This window comes from Bos indicus, chromosome 14, assembly GCF_029378745.1.
Source record: "Bos indicus isolate NIAB-ARS_2022 breed Sahiwal x Tharparkar chromosome 14, NIAB-ARS_B.indTharparkar_mat_pri_1.0, whole genome shotgun sequence".
Classification (NCBI taxonomy): Eukaryota; Metazoa; Chordata; class Mammalia; order Artiodactyla; family Bovidae; genus Bos; species Bos indicus.
Genome location: NC_091773.1, coordinates 61,886,014 through 61,912,048, shown reverse-complemented (window position 1 = coordinate 61,912,048; position 26,035 = coordinate 61,886,014). Strand labels below are relative to the sequence as shown.

At 39.5% G+C, this 26,035-nt stretch overlaps 1 protein-coding gene across 3 annotated transcripts in view; it reads right to left on the bottom strand.

Annotated features, from left to right (window-relative positions):
* The window catches only part of AZIN1 (antizyme inhibitor 1), a 30,969-nt gene extending 5,266 nt beyond the window's left edge, over window positions 1-25,703 (bottom strand). Inside the window, exons 1-9 of one of the 3 annotated variants that reach the window (XM_019973756.2) lie at window positions 25,323-25,702; window positions 20,153-20,290; window positions 12,274-12,419; window positions 6,766-6,963; window positions 5,289-5,462; window positions 3,960-4,132; window positions 2,248-2,382; window positions 576-657; window positions 136-210 (exon numbers count right to left, since the gene is read on the bottom strand). In XM_019973756.2, coding sequence (XP_019829315.1) covers window positions 136-210; window positions 576-657; window positions 2,248-2,382; window positions 3,960-4,132; window positions 5,289-5,462; window positions 6,766-6,867 — 741 coding nt within the window. In that variant the 5' untranslated portion in view covers window positions 6,868-6,963; window positions 12,274-12,419; window positions 20,153-20,290; window positions 25,323-25,702. Of the gene's footprint in view, window positions 1-135; window positions 211-575; window positions 658-2,247; window positions 2,383-3,959; window positions 4,133-5,288; window positions 5,463-6,765; window positions 6,964-12,273; window positions 12,420-20,152; window positions 20,291-25,322 lie in introns of all 3 variants that reach the window. The other 2 variants (XM_019973757.2, XM_019973753.2) reach the window with 2 other exon arrangements.
* Window positions 25,704-26,035: the final 332 nt, after the last annotated feature.

The window sequence follows — 26,035 nt, the reverse complement described above, 5'->3', positions numbered from 1 at the left end:
CTTCATTTTCTTACAAATTTTACACAATGTTACAGCTTTAGTTCTGCTCTGAAAACTCTAGTCTACATATCCACCATGTAAGTAGAAAGGAAAGAGAGATCAGTCCAGGATGTCGACCCACTGAACAATGTTTACCTCTTCCAGTTGAAACTCAGTTCCTGTGAAGCCCCCACCAATGTCTAACATGTTCATCGTGAAGCCAAATTCTCCCTAGAGATGCAGGAGGGGAAAAAAAATCTTTAAACGCTTTTCCAAATTGTAATGCATATAGGGACATCACACACACACAAAAATCCTCTAAGGGAGGTAAATAATCTCTGTTCTGACCTTTAGTAAATTTATTGCTTTCTACTAACAGAGGCGGATTATTTCATTGTATTTTCCTGCTATTCTCTGTACTGTCTTTAGACACATACAAGTAAGTTAACTATTGCCTCTCTCTACACCCAGGTTTTAAAATGTGCATGTCTTAAATAAGTACGATCAGAATACTTTAGAAGTAGAAAAGAAGCTGAATATTTGTCTTAAATAACATCTTGGCTTAAATATCAAAATAATTTAAGCGAAAAACTTACAGCCATGTCAAACACACATCGCGCATCAGATAGAGCATGTACATATACTTGAGATTCTTTGCAAGCACTTGAAACATGAAATCTGAAAGACATAGAGTAATAAATTTGAAGCTGCAGCAAATTTTAGAGGCCGTTCCTTTCTAACTCACCATATTCACACAAAAAAGTATTCACATTAACTTTACTCAATATTTAAAGCTTTAGAAACATGAACCTCTAATTACCCAAGTTACAATACCAGCCTTTTAGAAAAGGTAGTGTTTGGGTAATAATTTTTTTAATAATAAGTTATCAGTTATATTTCACAGCTATCAGACAGGGACACGCTTTTCATATGGTAAAGTAATGATAAATTGTTACTTTACTAAAAGTAACAATCACCCAATAAAACTGGGTGACAAAATCTTCAATTTTGAATGCACAATATTACCTGAAAATATACAAATCTATTGTGGGACTTCCCTGGTGGTCCAGTGGTTAAGAACCCACTTGCCAACACAGGTTTGATCCCTGGTCCGGGAAGATCCCACATGCCACAGAGCAACCAAGCCCTTGAGCTGCAACTACTAAAGCTCACGCGTCTTCTGTGCTCCTCAAGAGAAGCCAGAGTAACCTCCACTCTCCAGAATTAGAGGAAGCCAGCTTGCAGCAAAAGACCCAGTGTAGCCAAACAAATCTTTTTTTAAAAAAAGTATCTATTGAGAAATAAATACAAGTGAACATTAATTCAGTTGAGCAATACTGATAATTGTTAGTACTGCTCATTAATAGTGGTATTTATCAAAGATTCGGACTATTTAAATTTGAGGGAATTCCCTGGTGGTCCAGTGGTTAGGACTCTGCCCTTCCACTGCAGACCCTGCAGTGGAACCCTGTGTTTGAACCCTGTCGGGAAATTAAACTTTGACAAGCCATGCTGCAAGACCAAAAATTAAATAAAATTAAATTTAAAAGTTTAATTAAAACATCGTCCTTTCCGTATCAATTGTGGCAGTGGTTACAAAAACGTTAAAATTCACAGAATACACCTCAAATCAATTGTCCTGTGTGTTAACAATAAAATTAACTGAAATATGAAAACTCTCAAATACTGTCAATATTGTCAGCTAAGGTAGAATTAAGTTTAACAGTGGTGATTCTTTATCCATCTTTATGAACAATTTTAAAATCTGGCAGTCACTGCTCCAAATCTGATTCAGATCATGGTTCAGAAACTATTATCAAATCATTAACTCTCTGGGTCTTAGTTTCCTCATACATAAAAACTGAGAGGATAAAATAGTCTACTGATTTTTTGAAGTGCCTCTGAGGGATTAAACAGGGGAAAATAAAAAGTCTTGGGATGGGAAAAAGAAAAACTGAAATGACATGTCCAACAACCATTTTGGTATTCATCAGAATTCTAGTAAATCCTTCCATTCAACTTAAAAAGAAGTGATTTAAATTACTAACTGAACTGTTATTTACTATTTCCTCTCTTAACTAGGTGAAGGAGAGGTACATACAAGTACAAAATAGTATAAAGATAAACATTTATTTTCCTAAACTAAGAAAACTATGTATCGTAAATCAGAAATTTAATCTATTAATGTTTATACAAAAGAAAACTTAAACTGGTAAACAGAAAGACTAAGATTATCACAACAAAATGAAGTTTAAAACAACTACTCACTTAACTCCAATAATTTGGACATCAAGTTCCTTAGCACATTCCAAAAGATGCCTACAGTTCTTCAGGGTAGTGCCAAACTTCATGTTACCCTCTCCACCTCCAATACTATCTTCTGTTGCAATATGTAGTAAGACCCTAAGAGAAGGGGAAGATGATTGGGGCAGAGTTGGTTTACATCATCATCAGCACATGTGAAGCCTGAAGATTGTAGGAAGTGTGTTGATAATGTTGTCAGTGCTCCATAATCCAGCGTCGGATGAATCAAGTGAACCTAATGAGAAACAATCCTGTATAGAGAAAAAACTAGCAATTAGGGACTAAAGCATGACGCTTACAAGGATGGGAATTTGGAAAATGCAGGAAGTTAAGACTCTGTTGTAGCAGCAAGAGTTGGTTGGGCTCTGTAATGAAAGACGACATTACTTTCAAATGAAGTCCATCAGTCCATAAATCCACCTAGAAAGACTAAATTGAATAGCAATGCCATTACTGTCTTTCAGTAAAAACGATCAGGGCTTTAAACGCTTCAAACTTCCTAAAAAAGTTCTAGCTAGCTAACTTTCTACCACTTATTCGGAACCATTCCTCCAATTAATCACATAGATCTAACAAGAAAAAAAAATTTTTTTAACGTATCTTAACAGCAGCCTTTTAGACTACTGATTCAAATATATTTGGTATTTCCTTCCAAACCATGACAACCATGACAAAGTGATCAAGACTGTCAGGCAATCTCTGAGTAACCACAAATCACTTAAAAAAACAATTATACAAAACTGTTATTTGTAAAAGCAAAATTATTCTACCTATAGAATACCTTTCAAAGAATACCATTAAAGTCAGTAAGAAAATTATCAATATAAGGAAAATATGGACATGATACACATTTTTGGTAACATATAACACACAGTAACTTATTGAAAAGCAAACTGTGTACTAGTATACTTTTAGCATAGGCATATAAAATCTTCTTGATATACCAGTTCATGGTAATATTTATTTTGCCTTAAAATTTGTTTTTTGTTTAAAGCATGGCGAACTTACATTTTATTTATGTATTTTTTGGCTGCACTGTGTGGTACGTGGGATATTCCCCAACCAGGGATTAAACCCATGCCCCCTGCCTTGGGAGCTCAGTCTTAACCACTGGACCACGAGGGAAATCCCAAAGTTTTGTTTTTAAACAGTAAAGTTTTTAGTTGCAAAATAATCTTGGGACCCATGTAGGATACAAGTAAAAACGTTAAACTTCCTGTTTGAGGAGAAGGGACTTAAGGACTAGTTTCCTAAGACACTGACACAAAGGACAACCATCTAAGAAACCGAGGCTAAGGGCAGATTAAACCCTCAGTTAAAAGGAAAAAGGCTGAGCAGAACATATTCTGTTCCTAATATGACAAATAACTAGAATGGTTCATATAATTGTGAAAATATAGCCATAGCTTTAATTTGATCATTCTACCAACCAGATTTTCCTCCTTGAATTAAAGATTATACACAATATCCCAACATATCCTTATCTCATCCTAGTTGCCCATGAAGGATCAGAAGTAGCCAATAAAAATGCTAGTAGTATTTTCCATGTAGTAAGTTGCAATAATTACAACATATAACCACTGCTCTATATAAATGCCCCCTCCCTTTCCCAGACTAAAGACAACCCCAAATCCTAGGTAAAAAAATATGCCTTTGTACCTAATTTTTACACTTACTTGGCATTTGGGTGGTTACGTGCAATTTTCTTCAATTCAACTTCATTGTCACATGTCATGATATTAACTCCAACTTTTGCTGCATACTTTATCTGAGACACTTGCTTGCAAGGACTTATGTAAATGATGTTTTCTGGAGATACACCCAATTCTTGCACTAAAGCCATTTCAGTCTAAAAACAGATTTTAAACAGTGTCATCTAAAAGGTAAGCTTTCTATTACTTTTCAATCACTGCCATATACCTTTATTTTCTGATTAAATTCAAATTATGTAAGATTAAATTAGGATTACGTATATCACAGTTCATATTCTGGTAATGCTTGCTATATTACACTCTGTTAAAAACCTTTTAAAAGGTATACAGGCATATCTCATTTTATTGTGCTCTGCAGAGAATTCCATTTTTAAAATTGAAGATTTGTGGCAACCCTGTGTTGAGTAAGTCTGCAGGCACCCATTTTTCTCAACAGCATTCTTTTTTGAGGTATGTACATTATATTTTAGACATAACGCTACTGTATACTTAATAGGCCACAACATAGTACAAACATAACTTTTATACGAACTGGGAAATAAAAAAAATTCACGGGACTCGCTCTACTGCAGTTGTCTGGAACTCAATCCACAGCATCTCTGAGGTACGCCTGTCACTACCATCAGAGAAATCTCCCAGTTTAGGATATTATCTTGCTGTCATCAGAAGTAACTTGATCAAACTAGCTCTAGGCTAAGAATGAGGAACAAATAAAAGTTTCTGATTAAAGATAAAGCTTATAAAGTCTCATCTCACCGTAATGTTCCTTTCATTGGTATACTTGAAACTTTGTAAATTTCCAGTATTAAATGGCAAATTTAAACAAGTTAAAAAATGCATCCACAAGTCAAACTTCCTTGCAATTGTTCTCCTACTGCTGCTGCTGCTGCTACTGCTAAGTTGCTTCAGTTGTGTCCGATTCTGTGCGACCCCATAGACAGCAGCCCACCAGGCTCCCCTGTCCCTGGGATTCTCCAGGCAAGAACACTGGAGTGGGCTGCCATTTCCTCCTCCAATTCTCCTACTGCTACTGGTGACCAAATGTTGTTTTTAGTTGCTAAGTCATGTCTGACTCTGCAACAGGCTCCTCTGTCCACGGAACTTCCCAGACAAGAATACCGGAACAGGTTGCCATTTCCTTCTCCAGGGTATCTTTCCAACCTAGGGATTGACCCCAAGTCTCCCGCATTGGCAGGTGGATTTCTCTGCCACTGAGCCAATAGGGAAGCCCCACCAAACACGGTCAATTTTAAAATGTTGCAGTTCAATAACAAAGTAATGAAAATGACTTACTTTACTAGAACAAGCAAATCCAGTTCCAAGAGCTGCCAAAATCTCAAGCACAGCTGGAGTGGAGTTGCACTTCACCGTATAGAACGGCTTTATCTGAGCCACTATGTTCTGCCATTGGCTGTGCTTCTTCACAATCTTTCCAAGATCTCCCACAAAAAATGCATTTTTCCCTGTCTATTATAGTTATGAAAAAAGAAACATAAGAACCACTGAAAACAGAGTATTGTTAAGTAGGAAAGAACTCCCCTTTTCCTCCACAAATGAGCCAAGATAAATACTAACATACCATCACATTTAAGGCTTGTTTCTTTTTAAACTTGACTGTTTGCTGTGCTATGCTGACATAGAAAATATTCTTTTAGATTAAAAAAATAAAAAAAAACAGTGTCAATTAGAGTGACTTTCTACTTCCGAACTGTTCCAATTTTACTTCTGGTGAGTGGAAGGGAAGGAGATTACTTATATCGTTCCATGCATTCCTTAATTGTTTAAACCTACTTTAACAGTACAGGATCTAATTCCCTAAAAAGGTGAGTAGAATGAGGAATGCTAAACAAAAAGCTGTATCCCCAACATGAACTGCAGTTAAAGACAGTAAAAGGGAACAAAAGAAATCAATTTTTAAGGAGGTAAGTTGGTAGTATTTGTAGAGGTGACAAAACTAAATTTAAAAATACGGAAGTACACTAAATGCCAGATAAATCCAAGTCCAGTGTTTAGGACTCAGTTTTCACTGCCATGGCCTGGGGTCCAATCCCTGGGTCAGGGAACTCAGATCCCACAAGCCGTAGAAAGAAAGAAAGAAAAAGTAAACTGATTTTAATTATGATCTGGGAAAAGATCATGATTGATTCTGAAGCTGGAGCTACCCTGGAGGTAGAGAGATGACTACACATACCATCCAGAGAATAAATTACCCAATGTTAGATGGCAGACAAAATAATCTTTATTTAAAACATACAACATTCAGATATTATTTGAAATGTCATGAAAATATTACTGTTTTCTATAATCCACATTATTAGAATATACTGACCAAAGACAGGCTGCCACCCTAATGTTCTGACCCAGGAAATGTACAATTGACTAAGACTAGTGACATGAGAGGCTACAGAATAGACTGAATGGTAGGACAAGTGTCATTCTTCCTCACCCCCCAAAAAAGAATTCCGATGACAGAAGAGAGCAGCAGGATTTTGCTGGTGTGAGAGAAGACTTAAACATACCTGTAGAGGTCAAGAGAAAGCTTTTTGGGTATCCTGCTACTGAACATCACTAACCTGGAAACTTCTTCAAATTTGGGGAATATAGGAAATTAGCTCCAACAAAAACAAATTCTTTCCGTAAAGCAATAAACAAAAATTACTGTATCAGTAAGTACAAAACAAAAATGATCTTAAGTAGCAGTAATGATGCTTCATATTTCAGAAATTATTATAAACACTGTATTTTAAGAAATCCAATATGACACACTTACCAGGGTATGTTCATAAACATAGTTATCAATAACATTTCCAAGGTTTGTTCCTTCATCCAACAGGCCAACGGAGTAGTTTGCATCGTCAATAAATCCTTTCATCTCAGCCGTATTCCACAAAGCCGAAAGTCATAAACCAGGAAAAACAAGAGACGGGCCACCAAGCCTTACGTCTGGGTCCTTAGAATATGCAACAAACTGTCAAAATAGAAGTTATTTCAAAGTCTGTATTATTTCATTAGTTAAACCTAATATATGAGCTGTCAGTTGGAGTGTGCTAATAAGAGGAACCTAATTTAGTGAAGAATCTGGGTAATCACTTACCATTTTCAGAAACCCTAGATCACCAAAATCCTTTCCTTAGTGCCCATTTTAAAGCAAATGTGAATTTATACATAAAAAGACAAGCTTAACATGACAGTTTCTTGGGAAGGTAGCTGAAACATGCAGAATGTTACAAATCAACACCATCACCTTATTTACATAGAGTTGCAGAGCCAGTCTTTTTATTCATCTTGTTTGTGGTTCTCCCATATAACACAAACAACTTTACTCATTTTAAGTAAAGAAAGCTAGCGAAATAAATATCTGCAGCCAAGCAATCAAAACAGTCTGAACTTCAATACACTGCCAGTCACGTAACCAGTGTGATACCAGGTAACTGCAGATAAACGTCTTCTAAGTAAAATTCTAGAGTAGGTGATGTGTAAGCAACAGGAATGGGTAAAAGTGGAGGCTGACTTCAGGAGGACATCTGTAGCTCTGATCTGGATCCCACACCACAAGCTACAACAGAACTAGTTCAATCAAGTTAACAATTAAGTCTCTTTGAGGTAAGCTTATTTGGTGAAAATGTTTCTGGAACATAAGTCAGAAAACCTAGTCCTGGCTTTGTCATTTAATAGCTGTGCAATCCAAGGTCAACTACTTCAAAAAACTGTTGTTAAAAAAAAAAATTACAATCACTTGTTTAAGTACTGACTTGAAAGAGCTAACTGCCAGAAATCCAAGAATGTCACGGCAATTTGAAACTAGGTATAAGTTAGGGACCTATATATACATCATGAACATTTATTTACTAAGAACTCTGATTTTTAAAAAGGCATCATACTGAATCCAACTCTTCCCCAAATAAAGTTTCCCTCTTTCCCCACATCACCTCTGGAGCAGCCCATGCCTAAGTCTATCTTCTTTGCTGAACTTACTGGTCCTTATCCCCCAGAGAAGGAAATGGCATCCACTCCATAACTCTTGCATGGAGAATTCCATGGATAGAGGAGCCTGGCAGGCTGCAGTTCATGGGGTCGCAGAGAGTCAGACACGACTGAGTGACTGACACACACACACATACAAGGTTACTTTAGGCAAAGATTTCTTTTAACATAAAGTCTATAAACCTAACAAGTTCTCGAGACAGATGCTGTCGTCGCTCCTTGTCTGGGACTGATTTCTGGGTGCCACATTAATTTTAATGGACTTAGACCAGATCCTGGCAACATACACAGCTTTTCCTGCCTCTTTGATTACCCCCTTTCTCTTCCCCTCCCCATGCTCTATGCCAGAGTTCACCTCAAGTGGAGGCCCTTGTCCTAAAAATATACTTCATTTCAATGGTTCTCAAAAGTATCAGCTTTTTGGTTGCACCAAAACAATTCGTCAATAAGCCACAGCATTAGTCATTTTCATGAAATACACACAATATTTTAAAAACAGCAACAGCTGTATTTCCAAGGAGTCAACTATATTCAGTTTACTGAGAAAATCTTAAAATTGTTATACCAGAAATGATTTAAATCTGTGCCCATAAAGTAGACATTTAGGCTTGAGGATACATGTTTATTTTAAGCAATGTAAGACCAATCAGAACATCAATTTTAGGGGGATATTCAACTGCACTAATGCAAACAGAACGATAAAGGTTACACATTAAAAAAGATCACTTATCCTATTAATAATGAAAAATACTTAATCAAGATCTTTAGCCTAGTGTTTCAGCTCATCAGATTCCTAAGGAGTTTCTACTCTCTACGCAGTATTTACCTGGGAACCTTATCAACTATGGACCATCACAGGCAACTGCTACCAAGTAAAGTTCTAGTTTTTAAAGTCAGGACAAGAAGAACCTCAATTTCCTTCAGCTAGAGATGGTTGGATGGCATCACCGACTCAATGGACATGAGTTTGAGTAAACTCAGGGAGTTGGTGATGGACAGGGAGGCCTGGTATGCTGCAGTCCATGGGGTCGCAAAGAGTTGGACACAACTGAATGACTGAACAGGCTAATTTTCCTCCGACATTATGATCCTAAATAGTCACAAAAACATCAGGTCCATTCATCCCAGTCTTATCTGCTGAATGCCCACATTCTTCACAAATTTTTGTAGATTAAGTAAGGTTATGGTTATGTGAGTGAAAGTTGCTTAGTAGTGTCCAACTCTTTGTGACCATCTATACAGTCCATGGGATTTTCAGGCCAGAATACTGGAATGGGTAGCCATTCCCTTCTCCACGGGATCTTCCCAACCCAGGGATCGAACCAGGGTTCTCCTAAGGACTTTTTCAAACTATTTTCAAACTATATAATCTACAGATTCAGTCAAATCTCACTGCCTGCTAAACTAGCTTAATCTAAAAGCAAACATTTTTTATAGCAGTGTGCCAAAAACTTTGTACAATATTCTCTTAACCCTCAAAAACCACTATGACAGTATTATTCCATTTTATTGAGGCACAGAAAAATCAGGCTAGCTTGGGAGATGCTGATGACAAAATTACAGGCATATCTTGGAGAAACTGCAGGTTTGGTTCCAGACCATTATAATAAAGTGAGTATATCATTAAAGCAAGTCACATAAATGTTTTGGTTTCCCCATTCATATAGAAGTTCCGTTTATACTATTCTATAGTCTATCAAGTGTGCAAAAAAAAAAACAAACAAAAAAAAACCAACAACAAACCCCACCAAAACCCCAATGTACATACCTTAACTAAAAAATAATGCTCTTGGAAAAATGGCACCAACAGATTGCCAAAAACAAGGTTGCCACAAACCTTTAATGTATAAAAAATGCAACCTTTGCCAAGTGTAATAAATCCAACACAACTCTCAGGCTCTTTGATAGAGACAATGACATCCCCAAATCAATTAACCATTTCTCAGACATATGAACTCCCACAGTTGTTAATAAACTCTACACTATATTCATATATGGTACCAAAACAGCCTATCATGCCTTCTTACAGTCTTCACACCTTTCTTAAGACTAGTTCCTACATAACAACCTTGTTCCTTCTATATCACTTGCCTAAATTCAGGTAAACCCTAAACTTTTTCCTTTTTTTAATCTTATCAAGAGTTTACATGCAATAATGTACAACCTCATTCTGACGAATGTATATACCAGTATAATCACCACTATCATAAAGATAAATTTCTTCATGTCCTTTTGTCCACCTCAGGCAAACATCTGCTATCATTACAGACTCTTGTAGAAGTGCAATAATTTCAAATATAAATAGTAAAGGTCAAACTAAAACAGCTGACAAATAAATGTACTATTAATACAAATAAAAATATGTTAAAGTACTCCTTGCTCTAAAGGAAAGACTTAAGAGTGCATGTAGAGTGGCTGTATTCCCATCACTGAAATAGAACTCTCACTTCTGAAGTAACCATAGGGTTAGTTTACCAATCCCAATCTGACTCACAAAAGGACTGTGACAAAAAAATACAATTTGCCACATTGGCAGGACTGACAAAAAGGATTTGGGGACTAACACACTTGAGACCACTAAAACAGGTGTTAACATAGTATTTTTTACTTCCTTAATTATACTGAGCGCTGCAGTAACAGTTGATTAAAACCAATCTAATAACATCTATCCTTAAAAGATGGTACATGTGGAGCTCCATCTTGGTTTATCTTCTCAGATGCTCCCTAGGAAGGTCTTGAGATTCCTGGCGCATGGTAGGTGCTGACAAACAGATGGACCAAGGACAACTGATTCTAAGAATGGGAGTTTTGAAACTTAAAGTTTGTGGTGGCAACAGCAAGGAATGCCCTATAGTGTGTTGGAAAAAAAGGTCCATCTCTCACATCTTAAAAGGAGCCAAAACCTTGATATACACAAGTGACCCACATGTAAAAGCAAAAGTCAGTTAAAAACTAAAAGCTATGTCCGGAAAAAACTGTTTCCTCAAAAGAATCCACCAAACACAAAAACCTTCAGGAAAGCTAGTTTCTAACAAATTTTAAGCCAACAAACCCTGTGCTCAAAAGAAACATTCACTTGGAAGCCCAGTATTTCCAACAACTGAAAAGGCTTAAGTAGGTGGATAAGCGTAGGCTGATCTTGCTTGAGTCTTTCCTATGCCCAATCTCACTGAAGCAGTCCTAAAAAGCAGTTCATAATCATACCCTCAGAAGTCTATGCTTGCAATTTTCTTCACATGTAAGCAAAAATAGTTTAAAGTTCACTGCTGCAAAAAGGCTTATGTGCTACATTTCTGCTTTACAAGACACTGAAGTAAAGAAATATTTGACTGAAATATTTTCAAGAGGCATATAGTTACTTGGTGATAACATTAAACCAAAAATCTGACACAGCATGTTCTAGGGAGTTAGAATGAAAATAAGTCTGTATGTGCTGGGGGTGAGCAGAGTTTACTCTATGCCAGATCGGCCAAGTTAATCTACAAAACAGGGAATTTATAGGAATCTCTCTGTTAAGAGTGCAGACTTAAGGACTTTCCTGAGGACCCAGTGGTTAGGACTCTGTGTTTCCACTGCAGGGGGCCTCGGTTTGATCCTCCAAGCCAGGTGCAAGGTCCAAAAAAAAAAAAAAAAGCAGCAGACTCAAACCCAAGTGATACCAAACTCCTTCACCTTGATCCAACACAACTTACTGTGCCATTTTTTAAAATGCTGTATAAATCAGAAATAGAACTGATTTACTCATTTTAGCATGTTATAGACCACTATATACTACAGCCTAGTGTTGCTGGACATTGATTTATTTTCACATTAAACTTTAGGAAATCTACTCCATTTAAATCTTAGGTTCTCCTTAAAATGCTTTGTAACTTAATAGCAAATCCATTTTTAATAGACGCTCCCAAATTTATTATTATCAACAGACTCTAGAACGTGCTCTCTACTCACAACAGCCTTTAGGCTATTTTGACAAGCAAACATCTTAATATATGGTGAAAGAAAGCTCAGCTTATTTTACACCAATACAACTGCTGCAATCACAATACTACATTTATAATAAGTAATTTCCTCTTGGACATCATAGCTGGGAAGAAAAAAGTGTTTAACAGTCCTTATTTACACCTTTATATTGGTGTTTTTTGATAATACATTTTTTAGGCAAAGAGCTGCCAAGGAAAGAAAAGGCTCCCAAGAACCACACTGCTCCCTAGAGCCTTCATGACTCCTCATGTCATGGAGAGGGAAACTCCAACAGGAGTGGCTGCAGCAGCTGGGCACCTGCTTTGTTACACACCTGCTACAAAGGCTTCTACAGTTGATGGTACTTCAGAAGAAACTGATACATCTCTCAAATAATCACAAGATAATTCTGGCAGCAACAGCCCACTTGACACCAAGCTGGATGAATATGAGTCTCGGATTTCTGAAGTGAAGACCTCCCTGGAAGTAGAACAGGGAGAGCTGAAAAGTTGAGAGTACTGTTTCAGAGACATCTAAGCAGGAAACCCAACCTTAACACATCACCAGTTTTCTAAAAGGAGTTTTACTCATTAAAAATGAGAATGTAAGATATTTTGAAATTTACACTACTACTATTACCCTGGAGAAGCCTAAGGCTATTTCTACCTTTTTAATTATTTTTTGCATAGGCATTTGATGACTTAGCACTCAGCTCACAGCTTTAATACTAGACACAATGCAGGACTTCCCTGGTAGTCCACTGGTTGAGACTCCACACTTTCACTGCAGGGAGTGTAGGTTCCAACCCTAGTCAGGAAACTAAGATCTCTCTTGCAAAAAAAAAAAAAAAGCTGTCAAAAATCACCTTTGCCTTCTACATCCCACAAAAAAATGTTACTTATCACACAGCATACCTTTAGAAATAACTGGTCACAAGAGCAGAAGGATGACATTGGCACTAAAAACATGAGATCTGGAGCAGGCCTCCAGGAAGGAGCTCCAGGAAGCCACACACCAGAACTGGTAGGTGAGAAGTGCCAATAAATCTGTGTGATCATAAGCCCATATAAAAATTTTCCATGCTGGATCAAAAATAAGTGATGGATTTAAAAAAAAAGTGATGGATAGTAACAGCCTATTTTGAGTACTTAAGATATCAAGACAGGGGTTGCTTTCATTGACAGTTAAAGAGGAAAGCCAGTAATGACAATAAATACCCTTCAGTTTTTCAGGTGATAAGGATGAAAAAAACTTTAGAGTAAGAACACTAAGGTGACTGCTGAAGAATTACTTAAAAAAAAAAAAAAAAACAAAACCCAGAAGACAAGAACAAGAATGAACAGGAGGTAGATAAAGGGGGAGGTGACACACAAATCCTAAAGGAAATTAGCCCAACAGGCTAAGTTTGAAATGCTCAGGTAAAGGCTGCTCAATGCAAAATGCTTCCCATTAAATTCTATAATACATCTTAATGAGAAAAGAATTTCACAGCAATATACTATTGCAAGTGATTGACAAGATTAGGCTCCCTTAATAAAAAAAAGTGTCTTCACTATTTGATGTGAAGACTAAATTTTTTTCTAGAGCAAGTGTGTACCTGCATGGAAGTAAACTATGTAAATCCTTACGGTAATTAAAATGTAGTAACACTGCAAATAACTATTGTAATGCAACATGAACAGCACCAAATACATAATCATTTTAATTCCGAGCTTTCTAGTTTTCCTGCTGCAGCACGGGGAAATTCCCTTTAAACAAATGCACTGAACTACTGTTTTGAATACCCAAGGGCAGATCTCACTGCCACCTCACCCAGAGGAAAACTTATTTTTATTATACAAAGCACATGTACATTACAATTACTGCACTACACACCAGGCAGAGGACTGAATACCTTAGAAGCCCCTGTACATCATTACTGGGCAGTTGTGGTTGTATCCCCTCATCTCCTATAGAATAAACATGTTCAGACTTTTCTAATCATCATTCCCCTGTTATTTAATCTTTTTATTCCCCTATATGCCCATAAAACATTGGCTTTATTGGTTTTGAACCATGAATGGAATCACTGTTTTCCTACTATAACTTCTTTTGCTCAACTTGAAGTTTCAATTCCTTCACACAGACAGACAGGACTGGAGTCTGTTAATTTTCACTGCTGTGCACTATTCTTTATAGATGTACAACAGGACCTATGGGCTATATTGTCTATAAACACCATACGTAAAGTAGCTCAGTTGGGTCTGACTCTCTGCGACTCCACGGACTGTAGCCTACCAGGCCCCTCCGTCCACAGGATTTTCCAGGCAAGAGTACTGGAGTGGGTTGCCATTTCCTTCTCCAGGAGATCTTCCCGTCCCAGGGATTAAAGCCGGGTGTCCCGCATTGTAGGCAGACGCTTTACCAGGGAAGCCCTAAACACCATATAATCTCTTGCGATTATTTATGTACCCAAGAGGAGCGTTACTCAAATTACAGTCCATAGGACTTCTCTGGTGATCCAGTGGTTAAGAGTCTGTGCTCCCAATGCAGAGCATCCAAGTTCAATCCACGGTCAGGGAACTAGACACATGCTGCAACTGGCACAACTAAGACTCGGCACAACAAAATAAATATTTAAAAAAAAAAAATGTTACCTGCAAACTAGCTGGTCCACAAATTAACAGCCAAGAAGTGTGCCACCTGACATTCTGCAACAAGAGTCTATGTTACCGACTGGGAGTTTAGGGAGCATCAGTCTAGGTGCTGCAGTCTAGGGCCACGTACCTGGGAGTGAAACTGCTAGTCTGTTACAGAAAAACTGTTTTTAAGCCTTTTGTTCATTTTCCTATTTGTGTGTGGGGTGGGGGTGGGGGGATGTCTTTTTCTTTTCTTCGCCTTTTTCTTACTGACCTATAGGAGCTCTTCCAGAACTTAGGATAGCAAATCTCACTTTGAGTTTTAGTTTGCTATCAGTAGCCATGTTGAACATACTAGGACATCCCATCCTGCTTTTGGTCATGTCAAATATCACATGGCAATCATACTGAACCCAGATGATTTGCTAAGATATACTAATTTAGCAGCTCTTTACAAACTGGCACTGAAGGATCTTTGTAATACAAAACAAGAGATAGGGAATTTCCTGGCAGTGCAGTGTTTAAAACTGTTTCTACTGCAGAGGCCATGGGTTCGATCCTTGGTTAGGGAACAAAGGTCTCGCAAGAAAAGTGTAGCCAAACAATAACCCATAGTCATATATTTAATGTAAGCCTAATATTAATTTCAGTCTGATGAGCACATGAAGGCAGCAGGGAGCTTGATTTTAAGAACATGCTAGGCAATGCAAGAATTCTTCAACAAGAATATGAGACTGAAAAGCCTCTACAGTTGAGGAATAGCTTTTTACTAGACAAATCTAAGGAGAAAGATGAGAGTGTGTAATTCCTATGATTCTTACTAATAGATATTTTAAGATTAATACAACTAATACTACTCAATGATGCTGTCCAATAGAATTTTCTGTGATGATCTGTCACCATCCAAAACAATAGCCATTAGTCATATATAGTTCCCAAGCACTCAAATGCATCGAGCATCTGAACAACTGATTTCAATTCACAAGTTTACAAAACTAGACAATAAAGGAAAAAAAGTCAAAACTTCACACCAAGTAAATCCTAGAGAAATGAAATGCATGCTTACATAAGATAATAAAGGTGGGAAAAGTTTAGAGCAGAGCATTCCGGAAGAGTTTATCATCTTGGGTCCTGCTACAAGTCACTCAGATACAGGCACTGAAGACCTTGTGGTGGCTGGGTATGGTTTGGGCAGACTGAACATCATCGGCCTAATCCTTCGAAACTCAGCATGCTGTACAAGTATTTTCTATTCATGCCACAATGTTCTTCACATTATTCACTGGATTAGAAAAAAAGGATGGCCAAATCGCTGTTTCAGTTAGCTTGTGACAAATTGCTTAATTAAGTGTGCACAGATGACCCTGGAATGGAGGTGAAGGACAAAAGGATCTGTGTTTTCTAGTAGGTGAGAGCATTTCACTTGCAACAGCTCCTTATGCTGGTCTGAACAATTGGCCAGCCTAAAAGCAGCCTACAATTTACCTAGATTTTATAGTTTATAAGACACAGTTTACAGTAACAATATCTTATTTACTCCTAATCAGAAGAATTAAGTATCTCAAAATGCTTTTTTTCAGGGCAAAGAACCCCAAACTCAAAAACTCTGAAATTAAGACTAAAGAGAATGTAATGGAATACACAGATTGGTAGTGACTTTAATTTTCTCAGCTCAACTATCTTCTGTAATAAATGCAAGAACCTTTTATTCCCTTTTAAGAATGGTCTACACTGCCTGCTGCTCTATTTGGCCCTCCCAGGAAAGTCTAAATTTGCCTAAAGAAAGAGTACCATGTCCCCCAAACCCTGTTTTATCCAGTAACAGGCTATTATTCCCACTGGGCTTATACAGAATGCTTTTTTGGGGGCACTACTTTACACAGGCAATAAGATACCACTGAATACTGCTGTTTGCATGCCAAGGGGATACACTTACTTTAAAAACTAGTCCCTAAACTAGTGTGTTTCAATGATAGCTTTATTCATCACTGTGATTGTTGATGACTATCAACAATCATTAATAAAGATTCTGAATTGACTTGCATCACAGAATCTTTAAATTACCCTATCTATTCTCCATAAAGAGCCAAAAACCTGCCCTTCCTACTGACAACAGTAAAACACAAAGGAACAGCTCTACACAGTAAATTCATAAAGAGCATTTTATGTCCCTACTTAAAATAACTTCAATTTAGGTAAGGCAGCCCCTTTAAATAAAGCAGGCAGATATTAACAAACAGAAAGCTCCATCTAGATAAGTCAATTAATCAAATCCCTTTTCCATTCTTATCAACAGGAACAAAACATTAAAAGGAATATACTAATAATTTATCTGACTTCGTCATTAGATCTGCTAATAGAAGCTGCTGGTTAGGAGAATTTGGTTTTCTGAAATAGTCTTTAGAATTTTTGCACTGGGCTAATCTATTAATCATAATCAGAGCTCTAGTTAAAATAACTTGAAAAATCTAGCCCACTGAAAAACTACTGCAGCATAGAGTCTAAGAAATTTAAAAGGCACCCCACAAAGTTTTTCTACAATTTGAGCCCTTCATTAATCAGAGATATTAGTTAAGCATTAAGATATCTTTACAGTGCTCACACATACCACCACACACTATTCAAAAAAACACTTTACTATGTAAGCAATTTATAAAGTTTCTAGATACTTAATTACTATCTAAAAATTCAGATGACTTGATTTGAAAACCTGATTTGAAAACCTAACTCTAAAAGTCAATCCTAGAGCTTAGACCACCTGCAAAGAAATCCTATTGGAATATTGGGAGTATGTGCTGCTGCTGCTAAGTTGCTTCAGTCGTGTCCGACTCTGCGACCCCATATACGGCAGCCCACCAGGCTCCTCTGTCCCTGGGATTCTCCAGGCAAGAACACTGGAGTGGGTTGCCATTTCCTTCTCCAATGGATGAAAGTGAAGTGAAAGTGAAGTTGCTCAGTCGTGTCCGACTCTTCGAGACCCCATGGACTGTAGCCTACCAGGCTCCTCCGTCCATGGGATTTTCCAGGCAAGAGTACTGGAGTGGGGTGCCATTTCCTTCTCTGATTGGGAGTAAAATGCAGTTCAAATAGAGCTTATTTAACTATACACTTTGCAGTGCTATGTGCCAACTGTTTTCCACAAAGGCCAGTGTGTTAAGTCTTTTGAATGACTTAAAATTTTTCAAATAATATTGTTGCTCCACAGGAGACATCTCAGGATTTCAATGTCTAGCACCTCAAAACTGCTATTGATATCTAAGGACATTTCTGGAATGTAAAATTTCTCTTGCCATCTTTACTAATTCTAGTCAAGAAACCTTTGGGGATAGACAACTTTCTGACTTCAAAATTTCTCAGATTTTAGAATAGCAATTTAATCTATATACTTTTAATATATTATTTAACAGTCTCCATGAGGCTACGAGTCAACATGCTTATCAGAATACTTCTGCAGCAAAATTCAGGAATATTAGCACTAAATGGGATAAGTCAAAATAAAAATAGCTTCAAATTCAGCTCAGATTCAGGTCAACTTTTTGTTCCCAAATCAGGTTAGGTCATATCAAGGAAGCTATAAATTTTTTTTTTAACCTTTTGATTTTAGAATTGTATGATTAAGAGATAGTGGCTGTAGCAAAGTACTATGAGTTAAAAGTTTCACTTAATATATACTGTACCTGGGCAGAATGAATAAGCCAGTCACTCTGGCTGCCAGAACCTGCAGAATGAATACTGTTAGCATTTTCTATCTGTGCCTATAACCACAACACCTCCACATATAAAAAGGCAGGAAATTATAACTTTCTGAATTCTACAGTATTAATTACCCTACAGACTTTTCCTTAAGCTGAATCATTTATCAATGTATGAGCTCAATGATATTGGTTTTTCAAGTCTAAGAGGAAATACCACTAGAAATATGACATATAATGCAAAGTTAAGTTTTCATTAAGAGAGACTTGAAATAAAAGAAGTCATCCTTTAATATGGTCTTGCTTAAAACAAGAAATTTGCTATGAAATTTCCACTTTAGAATCTACTTCTGACTATGGAATCAAGTATATCCCACCCAAAAAAGTTTTAAATCTTCAAGCCAACTTAGGAGAAAATATCAGATATGCTGGAAGTAGAATAGATGACTAATAAAATGTAAGAACTAACTGGCTTGGCACTGAATTGGTGACAACTATACTTTTTAATATGCATACAAGCCACCTGGTTAAAATGCATATTTCTGATTCAGGTCTGGGTGGAATCCAGTGTCTGCAGTTCTATTCTAGGTTATGCTAATGTTCCAAAGACGAGACTGCATTAACAAAGCATGATTAAAATACTCAAAGAAAGAGAAATCAACCTATTTAGGGTTAAAGGAACTGTTCTAGTTTGATTTTCTCAGCTGTGATTTAAAAAATAAGCAGTTTGCTCAAATTCACACAGCTAGAAGATCAGTATGGGAAACCCCCCAATCTGGATTTTAAATCAGTAGAACTTTTCAGAAATCATTTTTCTCTCTGTATAAGACTTAAAAAAAAAAATCTAAAATTGTAATTTGAGGTTAACAGTAAATGTGTTGAAAAGGTTTCCTTTAACATACTCTATCCAATTAGATCTCTTTCTTGAAATTTTCTTGTGTTACTCCCTCTAGGTTCTCTAGCCCATTTAAAAACACCCAAATCTCAACACCTAAACCCAAATTTCAACAGCTAAAAAAATCTACAAATAATAAAACAATTTTAATTAATGACCCACACAAATTTAGCAGCACACATTCAAACACTTTACTATGAAACTGCATTCTGCACCGAGGTTTAATTCAAAGTTAAATCCACACACAGAAAATCAAGTAAGCAAAGTCAAAAACTATTCTTAAAAATCTCTTGGTAAGGCAATATGCTGGGAGCTAAGCATGCATCATCACCTCTCAGTAAGACCTTTGAAAACAACCAGTTTTTCCACCAGATGAGTAGCATACAGTCATTTTGTGAAAAAGAATATCAACTCTAGAAATCACATTGTATCTGGCAAGAAGCTCATAACCAGAAAACAAGAATTAAGATTCATCTCTTAAATGCAATGCTTTAGGCCAGTGCTCTGGTGAGTAGAATGGAGAGTAGAATCTTTTACTATATTTAAAAATAAACTTTCTTTTCTGACTTAAGCCCAAATACTTGAATCTACCAAATTAAATGGTTGAATGGTGTGATAAGTTACCACCCACATTTAATTAAAAAAATAAAAAACCATCTCTCCAACTTATATTAAAATCTGGACTAATAAGATTTAATTGAAATTTAGCCTGCAGTATATACTTAAATATAGTAATAATGTGCACAACTGAATCAACTATATGGGTAAGTAGGGAAGTTCCTTGGTAGCCTAGTGGTTATGATTCCAGGCTTTCTCACTGGCGTGGCCTGGGTTCAACCCCTTGTCAGGGGAACTGATACGGCGCAAGCTGCAATGTATGGCCCAAAAATAGTTGGGGAGGGAGTAAGTGGTAAACACAATTTAGAGTTCTGAAAAGACTGAACAACAACTCTCCTTTACTTCTATAAGACCCTCCCTCACCCTCTGCACAGATGTGAAAATACTTACATGGACAAGTTAGGAGATGGAACCCCCCTATCATCAGCTAGGTTCCCAAGGTGGCTCAGCGTTGAAGTCGAACTGTTCTCTATACAGCACTTCTCCTAGGCCCTCTGGGTAGTTGTATACTTGGTCAGAAAGTTCGCCCTAAAGAAAATAAAAATATATAAGTCATATGTTAAAAAATGCTAGGTTGTGCTTCAAGAAGGTTAAGTTGATGTAAAGATTAAGTTCAGGAAAAAGTTTCAGTTTGAAGTGTTTCATTAAAGCACATTACACAAAATGAGGTTTTCAAAGGGTTTATCATAGTATCAAATGCTGTTTTTATACAGTAAGCATTTCCAAGCTGCAGGAATACAAAACTGAATTTGAGACCATGGTCACCTTACAAGTTGCTCTATCTACCTCACTCAGTTTCCAGGCTTCACCCAATTTCAGTTTTGCTTTTACTTACTCCAAAACCCATATTTGTAAGTGGCCTAAAATTTTTAAATGTACAAGTGCTCTCACTAACCTAACATGTATGCAAGATTTTATGTGTATCTAATAATCTGAAACTAACCAGAACCTTTCCTTTACAAATTCCAAGTTTTTCTTTGCTTAAGTATAAAATCCTACTACATATTAAAAAGAAAAACATTTTTTGTGACTTAGCTAATATACTATGTGTACCTGTGAAATAACTTTTGAGACCTGCCTTACATATCTGACAAGTAACAGATGTTTACCTCCTTCTCATTCCTAACCTTCTACATCTAAGTCACTCTACTATCACTAGGAACAACATATGAATGTAAACATGCTTGGCCCTCTACAAAATGATAATTAAGTTTTAGAAATGGTTTTTACCTATTAAGATTTGACTGAACAGACTTATCACTTCTAACCTAAACAACTAAACCTACACTTCTACTTGTACTTCAGTCATTGCTATTTTAAAGTAATATAACCTGACAGTATTTCTAGAAGATAGGGAGTAAGAATGAAACCAGAAAAATGATGAAACGTAGGAATCATAAGAATCCAAGATTCCAGAAGCACTCTAGACACATCTTCAGCATATCTCATATCTCAACCAGGATAGAGGCACCCTTAGGGGAAGTAAAATGTTCTTCCAATCTACTAGGGGTATCCTGATCACATACTCAATGACACTTACGGATAATTAGAAAAGAATCCTATCAACATGTGACAGTGATTATTAACATCACATTAGATTCCAACTAAATACTCCAAAACAAAGGTTCCAATTCTCCCCAAACCAACGTAATTTAAGTAAATTAAAAGCCATAGCCACTGGAGACAGAGTTTATTCTCAACTATTCTTTGGAACAGGATAATTATCCTAGGTGAGATATTCCCTCCCCCTATATATCAGTTGTTGCTCAGCACAACTGAAGAGCAGTGCTGTGAAATGTTAATGACATTAAACTTCAGAAATTCATGAATGTTCTTCAGTAGTATCTCTAAAACATTTCCATCTAACAGAAAAGACACTAGTAGGAAATGAAGGCTCTGAATTTCCAAAGGCACATTTTAATATAAATAAAGGGGGCACAGGGTCATTTATTTACAGGATAAACAGAATGCTCATTTGTACAGTCAAGATTAACCAACCATAAGAGGAGGTTAAATAAAAATATGAGTGGGGGCATGGAGAAGACACAGGGAACGCTAAATTCTTCTCATTTAGAGTGGTGTTTATATCAGTTGGATCATGTACAACACTGCAATCAAATCTCTTAGCTGATTGAAGAGAATGTCCCTTGCTACACTATCTTGGCAAATAGCACAGAAAGAACTAGAGTTAACTGAGTCAGCAGGTGACCAATAAAAAGCACTAAAAACCTCCCATCACTTTGACAGTAACTACCCAGAAACTTAGTATCCCCAGTTATCAGTATGTCTCACCTTACACTGCCTTTATCAATGACTTTGGTATTCTTTCCAAAACTCCAAAACCCCAGACTAATCATGAGAAAAATTATCAAACAAATTCAAATGGGGGACATTTTATTGGATATTTGGCTGGTACTTCTCTAGACTGTCAAAGACATGACAACTAAATGCAATGTGGCACCTGAGATTGGCCTCTACACAGAAAGGACACTAAAAACTGGTGAAATCCTAAGAAAATCTCGAGTTTAGGTGGTAGGCATCTGGTCCCGTCACTTCATGGCAAATAGATGGGGAAACAGTGGAAACAGCGTCAGACTTTATTTTGGGGGGCTCCAAAATCACTGCAGATGGTGACTGCAGCCATGAAATCAAAAGACGCTTACTCCTTGGAAGGAAAGTTATGACCAACCTAGACAGCATATTAAAAAGCAGAGACATTACTTTGCCAACAAAGGTCCGTCTAATCAAGGCTATGGTTTTTCCAGTGGTCTTATTGTATGGATGTGAGAGTTGGACTATAAATAAAGCTGAGCACCAAAGAATTGATGCTTTTGAACTGTGGTGTTGGAGAAGACTCTTGGGAGTCCCTTGGACTGCAAGGAGATCCAACCAGTCCATCCTAAAGGAGATCAGTTCTGAGTGTTCACTGGAAGGACTGATACTGAAACTCCAATACTTTGGCCACATGATGTGAAGAGCTGACTCATTTGAAAAGACCCTGATGCTGGCAAAGATTGAGGGCAGGAGAAGGGGACGACAGAGGATGGCATTACCGACTCAATGGACATGAGTTTGGGTAAACTCCTGGAGTTGGTGATGGACAGGGAGGCCTGGCATGCTGCAGTCCATGAGGTCGCAAAGTGTCGGACAGGAGTGGCCAACTGAACTGAACTGAATGTATCAAAGTCAGTTTCTTAATTTTGACAAAGGTACCACCTCTTATAAGGTAAACTAGGTGAGAAGTATGAAGTAATAACTGTATTATCTTTGTAACTTTTCCACAAATCTGTAATTATTCCAAAATAAAGTTGTTTAAAGAAAAAAAAAAGGCAAGGTATTCATATAATGGACTACTATTCGGCAGTTAAAAGGAACAATTTACTGGTGAGTGCACTATGGATGAATATCAAAAACACTCTGAGTTAAAGAAACCTTTCACACAATATATAGTTTCATTTATATGGAAGTTCTAGAATAAACTTCCATAATAACTAATCTATGGTTAATAAAAAGAACAGTGAATGCCTTTGTGGGTAGTAAGGGATGGAGCTTAAAGGGGCAAAAGAGAAGTTTCTGGGTTTGATGGCACTTTTCTCATCTTTGATAAAGGTTTGTATTACACAGCTGTATTTTTGTCAAAACTCGTCAAAGGGTATATTCAAGACATGTGCATTTTGCTGTTATGTAAAATTTACCCGATTTTAAAGAAATACTTAAACAGTGTTAGACTAATGATATGTGCATACTGAAGTTGGAGGGGTAAAGTGTTCTGGTGTCTCCAACTTACTTTGAAATACACAGAATAAAGATTGATAAATGAATAGAGCAATTACAAGCAAAGCAAAATGTTAATCGTTTACTGAATCCAGGTGAGGGTACAATTCTTTCACTCCTTCTATATGTTTGAAAATGTTTAAGTCAAACCTGAGTGGCAAGAGGGACGGCACTGATTACTTGATTACGGTACCTTTCACTACCACCTATGACCATCAGGAGCCTATATCTTTCCCACTAAACTCTTCAGGGCTTATTTGCCTTCATAACCAGTATCTGCACTCTCCTATATTTGTAAAAGAAATCAACGGGTTGGCAGGGCTCTGCCCTATAGTCATTCGCCGTATTTCTGCCAGGCTCATCTGTAACAACCTTTCCTCATCACATATCGACTCTCTCCCTTGAGCCTTCAGGTTCCCATCCAAGCTGGAGGCTGAAGGGTGGAAACACGACTGGACACAAAATATCTTACTGTGTCCACGATGCAACCACAAAATCCCGTTAAACCTGCTAAAATATCATGGGGCCGTTAACAGTGCGCCCGACCTTTTCAGGCTGCCGAACCAGTAGCTTAGCCTAAGAAACACACGTTTCAGATATACTCTGGGTAAGGCTATTAAAACACCACCGTTGGTGGAAATTGTTAGCCGCTCAATCGCGTCCGACACTTAGCGACCCCAAGGACTGTAGCCCGCCAGGCTCCTCTGTCCATAGGGATTCTCCAGGCAAGAATACTGGAGTAGGTTGCCATTTCCTTCTCCAGGGGATCTTCCCGACCCAGGGATCGAACCTGGGTTGCCTGCATTGCAAGGCAAATTCTTGACCCGTCTGAGCAACCAGGGAAGTACTGAAACACCACCGTTAACTGCCAAAATAGTACTTGATAAGCCATCCAAGCCTACTGCTCTCCCTCTCTCGGCCCAGGAATCGTGGCGCGGACGGGAAAACGAAGCCATCGTGACTAATTCTTGGGCTCCAGGAGGCGGCCCGGGGTGAGTGAAGGCGACTCGGCCCAATCGCCAGCGCCGCAGGGGGCGGGGCGGCAGCCCCGAGGCTTCCAGAAGGGGCCAAAGGCCTCTTGCTCGCTACCTGACACCGGGTTTCCCCGCCGCCAGGCCCCTTAGCGGCGTCAACTTTCCTCCGGCAGAGAGGGGAGGGCCGCGCTGTCCCCACCCTCAGGCACCCGTCCTCCCCCGGCAGCTGTCACAGGAGGCCGGCGCCGGGCCCGCCCCGCTCCATTCATAACCTAAGGCCGCGGCGGTTGCAGCCAGCCGCGCCGCCAGCCCAGGATCCCGAGACGAAGGCGCGGCGCGGCGCCGCTCAGGGCCGGGCGGCGGCACCAGGGCCCCTCGGGGCTGCAGCCCGGCCCCCTCCCCGGAAACAGCAATGCACCACGGGAGCGGGGTGGGGGCCGCCTGCCGCCGGGAGGCGACGCCGAGCCCCGCGGCGGCGAGACCCCCGAGCGCGCCCCCCAGTCCACACACACACACACACGCACACGCCCCCTCGCCCCAACCGCGGCCGCTCGGGGCTCGGCTCGGCGGCCACCCGAGGCGCGCCAGCCGCCCCAGCCCGCCGCGCCGCCGCCGAGCCACCGGCCGCCGCCGCCACACACGCCGCCAGCCGCCATGTTCGAGGTGGCCGGCCGCGGGGACGCTGCAGGGGAATGCCGGCCGGTCGGCGGGGCCCAGCCTGAGGCGGCCGACAGCTCCCCGAGGCCGACCCACCCCCCGGCGCCCCGCGCCCCGGCCCCGGCCCAGCCCGCGCCCCTAGGGTCACTACTCACGTGAGATAACGGCCCAAAGAGTCGGGTAAAGCGTCTTCTCTTTTTCGGCGGAATTTTTAAAGAGGGATGTGGTTACCTTGAGCAGAAATACCCAAGGCGGCCTGGGCCATAGGCTGCGGGGACGACGTGGGGGGAAAAGCGCGGCACCGACACCAGCTGTGCAGCAGCGGCGGCGGCGGCCGAGGGAGAGAAATGGAACAACGGCACGGGCAGAGGAAGAAGAAAGGCGAGAGGGCTGGGTGCGGAGAGGATTCGGCCTCGTCACACCGCAGAGCCGGAGAGCGAGAAAGGATGAGAAGAGGCGGAGAAGGCGGAGGAAAAAAAAAAAAAGAAAAAAGGAAACACACAGCAACCCAGCGAAGAGCCAGCGAGTGTGGGAAGGCGGCGCCGGCAACGCCAGGCTTTATATCGAGGGGCGGGGCTTGGTGACGTCACAGCCAGCCGCGCGAGCCGGACGGCGCGGGGCCGCGGCGCGGAGAGGAGGGAAGCGGGCGGAAGAGAGAGGGGGCCGGCTCAGGGCGAGCCGAAGGGGGCGGGGCGGGGCGACCCCGCGGTGCAGGTGCCTGTCTCCCCCGCCCCCAGCCCTCGGCCACTTCCCGCCCTCCGCCGCTTCCCCGGCCGGTGGAGGGCCCGCTGCGCGGACGTGGGCGGGCGGGGGAGAAGGGAGGTGACCTGGACAGAGCTCGGCGTCGCCCGCGCCCCCGACGCCCGGG